Source organism: Coenobita brevimanus, chromosome 16 (genome assembly GCF_032717465.1).
Source record: "Coenobita brevimanus isolate Jiangsu-jjx chromosome 16, ASM3271746v2, whole genome shotgun sequence".
NCBI classification, from domain to species: domain Eukaryota; kingdom Metazoa; phylum Arthropoda; class Malacostraca; order Decapoda; family Coenobitidae; genus Coenobita; species Coenobita brevimanus.
This window is the reverse complement of record NC_136969.1, coordinates 4,847,144-4,858,551: the sequence shown is the minus strand read 5'-3', so window position 1 is coordinate 4,858,551 and position 11,408 is coordinate 4,847,144. Positions and strand designations below refer to the sequence as shown.

The window sequence follows — 11,408 nt, the reverse complement described above, 5'->3', positions numbered from 1 at the left end:
CTAGGATAACATCATCATCATCATTATCCTCTAAATCACCAGTAACTTTAGACTTAGCCCTAGTGACAGCACATGCAGGGAACACATCAGGGACATCACAATCCTGGGTCGCAGCCATTGGCTCACTAGACAACTGAGGAGCTGGACACACTTGACTTCCACCAATATCATTTCCAATTAAGAAAGTTACACCTGACATTGGGAGTGTCTCAACCAACCCAACCATAACGGAACCATTAACAAAACCAGACTCTAAATTCACTCTGCACAGAGAGATAGAGAAGTAATTATTCCCAACACCTTGTAATATTACAGTTTCATCAGGGGAATTAACATTAGAGCCTAGAACACTGGTCAGCAAAAGGGATTGGCAAGCAGCTGTATCACGATATATTTTAACTGATTTCCTGTCATTACTGTCCAGAGGACTGACAAAACCATCAGACAGGTAATTAGCACATGAACTCTTGAGAGTGTCACCCACGTTACTGCTCAAACGAGGAGCTCAATCATGAGAATTTAAGTTACCCCTCAAAGCAGGTTCAGTTAACTCAGTTAAACAATTATGGGAACTCTCAAGGGTGGACACTAGACCAATTGACTGAATATTTAAAGACTCCTTTTTGTTCACATCACGCTGTCTCCTGAAACATTTCTCTGTAGTATGACCAAGCTTACTACAATAAGTACATTTACGTTTCTGAAATCTAGAGGTGAAGCTGGTATTTACTTCCTGAGAAACATCATCTTCATTCTCTTTCCTGTTACCTGTACTCTGAGTAGAGGCAACGTACTTACTCTCAGCTTTCCCTTTTTCTCTAGAATATCTCTTGTGAGTGAGAACATATTCATCAGCTAAAACTGCAGCATCAGACAAATTATCTATTCTTCTCTCATCAAGATATAGGCTTACATCTTTATTAATACACCTCCTGAAGTCCTCTAGCAAAATCATCTGCTTAAATTTACCAAAATGAGAATCCACATTCTTAGAATTTAACCACTGCTCTAACAGATCTTCTTTGATTTTTGCATACTCAGCATGGGATTGCTTATCTTGCTTATAAGTTGTCCTAAATTTTACTCTATAAGCTTCAGGAACAAGCTCATAGGCCTTAAGAATCAAGCTCTTAACTACATCATAATTATCAGATTGATCCTGAGGCAAAGATGCCTAAGTTACTTGAGCTTTACCGGTGAGAACAGTTTGAAGGAGTACCGGCCAATACTTTTTGGGCCAATTAAAACCTGTAGCTACCCTCTCAAACAACTGAAAATACTTTGTTAAATCAGATTCATTAAAAGGAGGGACAAGTTTAACATTTTTAGCCACATCAAAATCATCAGAGCTAGATGATCCAGTTCCACCTTGTTTCATGCGATACTCATGGTCTACCTGAATGCTGGCAAGTTCAATTTGTGCGTGTATCTGTGCCTCCTGAATACGAGCCTGAAACTCCGCCTCCTTAGCATTTGCCTGAAAATCAGCCTCCTTAACACAAGCCTCCTTAGCCTGAGACTCAGCCTCCTTAGCACATGCTTGAAATTCAGCTTCCTTCACACGAGCCTCCTGCAGGGCTAGCTGTAACTTAGCTAATTCAATCTGCGTTTGCTCATTTGGAGGAGTTACATTAAACAAGCTTTTATTAATCATGCCAACAATTTGATCTTTAGAATGATGAGAGCGAACAGCAATTCCCAATTTTTGAGCAACAAGCTTAAGTTCATTCTTTGTTCTGTTTTCTACATCACACACTGTTTGCACATTTGACAAAAAATCTTTGGCTTCTTCAAGCGTAGTAATAGTAGACATCATGAATAAATCACAGTCACAAAATATCAATCAATATCCTTATGATAATATCCTGAATTTCCTGATGATAGGTCGCCAAATTTATGTTATGGAACAGAGAAAGATAATGTACACTTTAAGTGAGAATACTAAAAATCACTACTGTCCCGTAAAGTTCCCGGTTCAAAATAAAAGAGTTAGGTAAAATGACAAGTTAAAGTTTAATGCTCAAACTAACAACAAAATATTCAGGACTCATAAGGATAATGTAATGGCACAAAACAGGTTAAATATATGGTCAACTGCAATAGCCTCTATTAACACGAAATTAGCATGAGTAAATTTATCTAAGTCAGCCCTGATAAAATGAGATACCAGATAATACTCAGTGAATGCCAGATAAATTATTACAGATACAAACAATTATGAACAATGGCTAACAATAAGAACCCCACATGAATTACAAAAACCTCACTAGGCCTACAAATTAACAACTTATGCTATACAGTACAAGAACAAAATGCAATAACACTTATACTCAAACTACACAGCTGATAGATGTCTGGAGACTTCCTGAGCACTCACAATAATAACTGTACAGGGGAGGACAGAGATGTGAACAAAATGAGGAGTAGATCTAAGTGTCAATAATGTAGAGACTGAGCTCATTATATAGGGGCCAGCAGAGCTTGATACAACTTGTAAGAAGGACGCGCCACGAAGCCATCGGGGACAAAGTGCTGACAATCCTGCTCTGAACAACAGAAAGGACGATTTACTCTACTATAACGGTAGAAGGGGGGGACTGAGGCAGAACACGCTCGTGATCAAACATGCAGCATACTGTGCGTTAAAATTACACAAAGGATGATGAAATCATAGGCTATGTAACAATATATATATATATATATATATATATATATATATATATATATATATATATATATATATATATATATATATATATATATATATATTTTAAGGAAAATGATAATGAAAATGCATAATGGAATAAAATCCATTATCCTGCGAATATCATGTCATGAAGCTTATCAGATACCCTGACGTATGTGTTGGTAACAATGCTTGGAAGATTAGGGAAGTCTGAGTTTCGTATGACAATTTTGTGGTTTTAGTTACATATGAATTTGGAAAAAAAAAAAAAAAAAAGTAACTTTCCTTATCCAGGAAATGTACTTCATCACGGAATATATAAGGATGAACTTGCATAAACCACAGATTGATTTTGCTTTCTGGTTGTTGGTTAGGATTTCACTTCATAAACTTATGTTCAACTCCCTCTCCTAACTGGGGTTTGCTTTTGCAGCATATATTAAAAATTTTCCCCTCTCTCCTGTTCTTTTTGAAAAAGGAATCTACGTTATTAAAGAGAAATTATGGTCATCAATATTTAATTTTCAAAGAACGGATAAAGAAAGAAGAGTGCCGTATTATGTCTGTTATTCCTTATGCAAAATATATTCCTTGAGTTACAAGGAGGAGCAGTTTTAGTTTCATAATGTAACTGGCCCAAGGAGTGTTATGGTGGAAGTTTGTTTAAGAAATAGATGTGGTAGTGGTGGAGGCGTGGAATAACGATCGTAACATGTTTCGACAAGGGTGGAGGCATTACGTAGTGGTCGTGAAGTGTGGTGGTGACGGAGGTGTGCTGTTGTGGTCGTGACGTGTTGTGGTCGCGGAGGTGTGCGTTGGTGGTCGTGACGTGTTTCTGTGGTGGTGGTGGTGTCATAATGTCGGCTTCTGCGTGGGTAATATGGCTCGGTCTGGAGGTCACCTGCCTCCTGGTCCGTGCCCGTCTACATCACATCACAGGTACGTAGATTCTAGTAAAGACAAAGTGCTAGGGAAAAGAAAAAGGACTTGTTTCGTTTTCATCTTGGCTATTATATGTGCATCACCAAATATCATCAAGTTATTTTGTTATTTTTAATCATTTCAGTTACTTGCTTCTTACGATATTAAAAAAGATGTACAGAATTCCGAATAATGATAGGTTATCGGATGTTTCAAGCCACTGCAATTCTATGGAGCTATGATCTTTTGAAGGTTTGCTTATCCATAACTACACAGCTACTCATAGTTAGAGTTTTCGAATTTACTGAGCTATAATATGAAACGAACATAAACTGTGCAACCTAACCTCGGAAATTAGGAATCACTGGTTGACTGATCAGATTCTTTCCGTGCTTCTCGGTTTGTTGCTTGTGGTATAATATTTTGGCTACACGGACTTTTAAGTAGCAGAGAGAAGACATTGGTAGATGAAGCGTTGATTTTCGTGCATATTGCCAGACAAATACTCCAGCACTTGTACTAAAAACAGTATTGTACAAATGTGCTTTTACTCACCCACGCGTTTTTCAGACACGACCAAAGCATCACTGGAGAGCCGCATTGCACTGGATGATATGTTGGCCATAGAGCGGTGTTCTCACTTTTCTGCCCTACTGTTGACAGATGGCTGCCAATGGGCAATGTCCATGACGGAAGTAAGTATGTGCAACAGTAATAGAAAAACTGCTTAGAACTGCAATAGAAGAGCCTGAAAAGGTCAACCTAAACATTAGGTCAGTTGTTATCTCACTGTACGATACAAGTACAGTAATTCACATTTTCGGCTTTAATCCTTTCTGCTACTGAATGAACTAGGTAAGCCAAAGTCTGCCCAAATTGAGTAAAATTGGAATATTTGCGCCTAATATGTTAAATTTATCGTTCTCTTTATCGTTATTGTTGCATCAATTGTGAAGAATAGGAAAGATTTACCATTATGTGTTCCCTTTCAGGACCTAGCACGCTTAGATGTTCCTTGGGGAGTCGGAGTGTTTGAGGTGAAGACTAGTAAACAAAACACAAGCATGACATACGAACAGCTGTCACAGAGTATAGCCACAGCTCGCCGGGTATGTGTCCACGGCATGTAGACGAATTAGAATGAAGAAACTGGACCCTGGAGGCAATAATTCAGAATCTTTGGAAATATTCACGAATAAAAACACACAATTGATTAATATTATTCCCGTAGACGCTTTTCTGTTCCGTTTTGCCTGGTGTAGTTGGCATGAAAAACAGAAAGACGTCATCAGGCTCAAGGAACCAGACATAAAACAGTTTAGTTCGTTAAGTATTCCTACGAGTTAGCACTGTGTAGTCGGAAGTATACTTGACCCACAACCGAGAGATCCATATTTTATTTCCTGGACCACCGACGACATCTGATGGCGAGGACACAACAGTGACTTAAGCAAAAGTCACGATTGTGTAGAATATTCGATAGGTGTAAATCGTAGTCAGTGGGAGTATAGGGTCCTTTCGTTGTCAGATGATTATGTTGGCACCATTAGTTTCGTAATAATATTCTTGTTGGCATTAGGTACCTGATACTTACGTTGGCACGATTAGTTTTGTGATATTATTCTTGTTTGTACGGTTAGATTCGTAATATTTTTTATGATAGCACCAGTAGCTTTGTTATATAAATTATGTTGGCACAATTAGTTTCGTGATATTATATATACTGTCACCATTAGCTTCGTGATGTGTTGTGGTGCGTGACGGTTGTGGTGGTGAGCGATGACCTAGCCTTCCTCGCCGCCTTTGCTGATTCCTCCTTCAAGAGCCACCTCCTGCTGGTCCAAAAAACAAAGCTGTTCGTATTCACTCGCATCCCTCTCCTCCAGCTCCAGAACCTTCCCCACCTTCACAGGACTCTCTCACGAACCACTTCTCTTGTTGCTGTTGTGAACGATACATTGCCAGTTTTTAGGTAACGAGAATTATCCACATACAGTTGCGAACATAAATACTAAACCATCGTAAGTATCGAAGCTATAAACAGTGAATTTTGAAACCCAGTGAAATGGTCGGAGTCTTTCATTTTCTCACATTATTATTTAACATCTTCATAAATAACTGACCTTGTGATCCTATTGGTTGCAACCGTACAAGAACGCAAAGTAAACAGTCGATATTTCTGAGTGTTAATTAATGGACAGATTGCTTTTTCATCAACAGGACCAAAGTGGTCTCATGGCTGCCGTTCACTGAACCAGAATCTCGGCCATTACAATTGGCTTCATGGGCTGTCGATCAACGTCTAACTTTCACCCATCCACCAGAGCTTTTCTCTCAGAAGTTCTTACGGTAAATTTTGTGTGTCGACATGTTCCTATAAGATATTGCTAAAAAAAAAGAGAAACTGAGCTGCTTACACGAGAGCTGTTGCATGGTAACTTATTATTACTGCATTCCCACAAATTACCGACTAGTATATTACGTAAGAGATGGTGCAAGATCTGATTCCTACAGGGGAAGAGACGAGAAAGATATAAAGAAATATTTGGAATGGATGAAAATACCAAAATAGGACGAAGATAACCATAATTCTTGTATCTGGACCTAAATGACACTGAGCCAACGTGAGCGACCTAAATGATCTGGCTGGACTGTAGTGTGTTTGAATATACTGTAAAATAACTTTTTTTTTTTTTTACCGTAATTATGATAATTTTTTTTGTCTTATTGCAGCTTATTTCAGATAAGATATTGGTAGAAAAAGACAATACTACAGATTTATATCCTTCCCATAACACCTCTTCATGACTAGCATCATATTCGAGTGTAGATACGTTGTTTTAACTTAGCATTCAAGATGGGCAGATGAGAGTTTTAGGACAAGTTAGAGTAAAAATGTACAGACAGTAAGTTTTCTACTTGTATCTTAACAGCTTTCTTGAATTTTAATTGATTTATCTGAGCCTAAAACTGAACGATCTAAATGGCCTTAGGTTATGCCGACATTACGCAACAACATGGGCGATCACCGCGCTTGTTTTCTTTAACTGAAGAAAGCAAAACTGATACTGGAAAACAAAAGCTTATAATGTCCAGGTTCTGTTTTGTGCGTAATACATGAACATATATTCATACTGTCAGAGTGAAAAATGAATTGCCTGAGAGTATATATTAATCCAAGTGTCATTACTAGTCAACACTATACCGTACACGATTTTGCCGCAGGTTCCCTCACCGGCCGCACGTGTTAGTGACATCGGAGGAGTTAGCGGCACAGCTGGCATTTACAGTAGATGACCCTACGGCACCAGAGGGCAAACGACTCACCTTTGGGGGGCCAGCGGGGAACATAATGGAGATGCTGTCCACGATCATGAACTTCACGTGAGCTATTAATGCACATTTGCTTTAAAATACTATGTTTGACTGGAAATATTTGGGTTTGATAAAAAAGCGTTGGTTGATTGCACAACTTGCCATAAGTTAACAAAAATAAAATATGAATGTGAACGTATCCTCTCGACCTATTTCTTGCCATGGAAAACGTTACAATATCATCAAATGTGCTTAGATCACGTCCCTCTGACAGATACACATACGTGAGATCCCCTGACAGGACTTGGGGCTTACTGCAGAGCGATGGGACTTGGACAGGCATGATGGGACTCATTACACGTGAGGTGAATTCTATAGTTCGTTTACCTCAACTTGGCCGGGATTTTCGTCTTTTTCTAGATTATTCTACGAAGCTCAATGGCAGAAAAAGAAAATTTTACACCTTCCCTCCTTGTCATAAGACTGCTGTATCACGAACTTCCTTTTCTAGTGCTAATCCGTTATGGCAGCAAACTTCTTAATATGGAATGGTAATTTTAGGCGTTAGAACAAGACTATATATACTGTAGCATCTTTGCACAGAATACTCTTTGCTCTGGGGCACGTAGTAGCATCTCTTTCTCAGCTATACTGTATATTGTGCGCATTTCTTTTTAAAATTTTTTTTTGATCTGCTATGCCTTTTTTATTTAGTTGTTGTCATTAACACCAGTTTCTGTTGGTCTTCTGTATCAGTGATTTCGTTATTATTTTTACAAGCAGCCGTATCTTAGGTAGATTCAATGGTTTAACCCGTGGCGTCCCGTCAACGTGAATTAACGTCCACACGTTTTGTTACTGCCAATCCCGTCGACGTACATAAACGCGAATCAATTGCAAGGTCCCTAATTTGCACAATTTTCAATTTTCGTGAGTGATTTTTGGCACGTATACACAGGACACCATCCTCTACAAGATGCCAGGCAGGGACAATGCCTAACCTCCTCTATCCCCTGCATGCCCTTTTCTCAGCAATTCACCTGTTATCAGTGACCTGGCCAGTAAAGCCATGTCATGCCACGGTACGAAATTCAGGGCCAGAGTGATTCCCCAATCGATGACAATGTGGAGGACAAACATTAGAGGAAGAAACAGTCAGAAATGATGATCAGGTAATGTGGCAAAAAAAGATCAGAAATGGTGATGAGTTAGTGAATGAAACAGTGCTTATAAGCCTATATTACCGTTTGAAAACCAACATACTCTCGTACTACATATAAATTCGTACCAAATAAATAAATAAATACCGTTTAGGAGTGGTGTGGAATAGTTATCCTCCCATAGAACTCGTTTTCTTTCCAGCCAGCCTGATAGAAAACCCTGTAAGGTAAGGAGGTACTCCTACCTGGATCGAGTATTTTAAACCTCAGGTGAGCAATTTCTCTATGAATTTTCGATGTTTCTCACCAAAAGCGGAGGTTTGAGCCAAAAAAAAAAAAAAAAAAAAATGGTCGGGATTGGTGGAAAAGTGGTCAGGATGGGCGGGTTAATTATCCTCCTACAGCTTTTAGCATTGTACAGTAGTTGCATTTTCCTTTTCATAAAATTCAATCCTCATGTTTCGCGCATATATTATCTGAACATACATTACTTTATTACCGTATTTATCTTTTCAAATATTTAGCTCGGGAACTACTTCTTTTGAAACAGCAAATCTTAATCAATGCAGTAAAAATATTCAGAAAAAAAAAAAAAAACGATTTGAGAACCTTCTCACGTATTACTCATCATAGTATATTGTTGTAAAGATTAATCTTTTATGAAATATATCCCAACATACATAGTTCTACTGTTTTTCCTTATATTTCACAAAAACATTTCAGGAAGTGGAGTTTAGTCCGACGCCATTTTACATGGATATAACTAGAAGCCAATGGATAGACTACTGTCAGTTTGTGTTTATAGGAAATTTTCAAATTCTCGCTGCCCGTGGTCGACCTGAGGTGGACCCCTGGGGCTTCCTGTTGCCTCTTAGACCAAAGGTTTGGGTGGCTGTGCTGACAGCACTGTTGGCAGTATGTGCTATGATGATGCGTCTGTCTTTCTGCCTTCCCACTCATATGCAAGAACCACGCATGAAAGATACCAACGCCTTCAACTGTGTGCGAGTTCTTTTGCAAGAAGGTAACTAGTGTTTGCCATGTTGTGGATTACAATGAGAAATTTTAGACTAAATTTGGAGGGACTCTGAGAGATTAAATTAAGTGGGAACGGCTGAGTTAATGTAGGCAGCATCCAGGCTTAGTAACTTCCGAACTAATAAATTTTTCTCTGTGAGAATTCTAAAAGAGCCAGTTATTTCTCCCACGTAGTTTCACTATACTCAACCATTGTCTTGTGTTAGATGATGCTTAAATTCATCTCACTAATATCATGTTACTTTAACCATTACATTTATTCTATCAAAGCTACGAGAAACACACCATCAAATAATCTGGTTATCCATATCTTTTGCTTGACTAAAGTTTGTCTTTCAGATATAAAGATAACTAAGAGTCGGTGGTGGTGGGAGCGTGTGATGCTGGGGGTGTGGATGCTGATGATGGTGGTGCTGACACAGAGCTACGTCGGAAACCTCATGTCCCTCCTGGCAGTCAGACACATAGACCAACCCTATCAGAGACTTGAGGACGTCCTTGACAACTCTGATGTGGGGATAATTATTGCTCCAGACACTTTTATTATTAAGTATATTGAAGTGAGTGTTTGTTTCTTCAGCATAATAAAGAATTAAGAGTATCTAATTGGTTGTCCATAATGCGATACTTTAACTGATATGCTGTTAGTTAATTGCGGCGTCAAAAAATCATAAGCATACCAATTTTGTCTGAAATGATGGTTAAACTATTGATCAAGTTTTCATATCTATGATAAATAACCAAGATTTTCTTCCAGACATCTACAGGTCCTTTTTTTTGGGGGGGGGTGGGGGGGTCGAATTACTAAAAACTCGTGTTTGGAAATCCCACAAACCTATACCGTAAAGTTGACAATTTTTGATAGCCTTATTCTTTTCAGACTGCCACGTCAGGCCCACTTCATGAACTGGGGAAACTGATGGGTACTAAACGGGTCGTCTACAACATGTACGCCGAATTAGCCAAGAATATGGAGACAGTTGTGCGAACTGCCACTCACGTCATCTTTGACATGGATTTCAACTATTTCAACTTGCTGCCCAAAAGCTTTTCTCTCACAGGTTGTAATATAATTGCTGAAGTTACTGAATTTATGTATGTTTAATATATTTTTAGTTATCTATATATTATAGTGTATCAGCGTATCATAGCAGTAACAAGCCAACAACATATTAATTGCTGTCATTCTTAAATAGCATGAACACACACACACACACACACACACACACACACACACACACACACACACACACGCATACACACACACACACACACACACACACACACACACACACACACACACACACACACACAAGCTGGTGCTGAACTGGTCATGTTTCGTTTGTCATAAAATATTAACCGGTTTTTACTATGACTTTACTAAGTAAATTGGATCATAAAGGAAAATACTTCGAATTGAATGTTTCACGAGGGGAAGTTTTGAGAACTCCATCTCCCTTCCCAGTCGTCTGTCATCAGTCAAAATAAATTAAATCTTATCATGGCTACTGCGCCTGTCAAACTGGTTAATTAATGGAATATGTAGAGGGAGATAATAAAACAGTTTGCCTCTAATTGGTGCTTTTATTTTAATAAACTATATGAGCGGTGTTGGAGCAGTCAGGATGTTACCACTGCTCTTGTTACAATTTCCACTTGTAATTGATAATGTCAGACAGCAGAAAAAGACACTGACACTGACTGAAATATGAGAAATGAGGATTTCAGGGACATAAGATTGTTGACACTAGGCAAGGAGGTAAAAAAATAAAAACGATTGTTAGGCAAATGTAAAACACTGCCTGGCATTTCTAAATAAGAAGCATCTTGTAAATCCGAAAGCGGAACACTTCAGTATTTTTCTAATTATATATCTCCGCTTACGTATATATAAATAATATATAGTATTTCTTTTTCCAGGTCGTTGTGATTTTTACCTTTCACGGAGCGTCTACGCAACCACCCCTGTGTCCATGGTGACTCAGAAGAATAGCCTCTTCATACCGAGGATTAATAAGTTGCAAGTGCCTCAGTTTGGTAAAATATGCAATAATGTACGACACATAACATTTAGTTGCAGTAAAATTCATCTTAAAAGTACAAATAAAAACGTAAGAAATATTTGTATACTACTCCCTTTCACAGGAGGGCTTTAGGTATATAATAAATATACATATATACATTCATACATACCCTGAGATGTCTTGAAAGAATAGACGAGAGCTCAGTAATTCACCTTACATTTTTCTTTGCGGGTTATTCTTCACATACAGACATTCATCTGTCTC

The 11,408-nt window shown here is 38.4% G+C and overlaps 1 protein-coding gene across 1 annotated transcript; it reads left to right on the top strand.

The window, feature by feature from the left end:
- The first annotated feature begins 3,543 nt into the window (after positions 1-3,543).
- LOC145390851 (uncharacterized) lies at positions 3,544-9,716 on the top strand. The gene is made up of 9 exons (XM_080265591.1): positions 3,544-3,625; positions 4,178-4,302; positions 4,600-4,716; positions 5,344-5,579; positions 5,828-5,956; positions 6,833-6,991; positions 7,224-7,282; positions 8,888-9,106; positions 9,460-9,716. The coding sequence occupies exons 1-9, from the start codon at positions 3,544-3,546 to the stop codon at positions 9,714-9,716; spliced, it is 1,383 nt and encodes a 460-aa protein (XP_080121717.1).
- Positions 9,717-11,408: the final 1,692 nt, after the last annotated feature.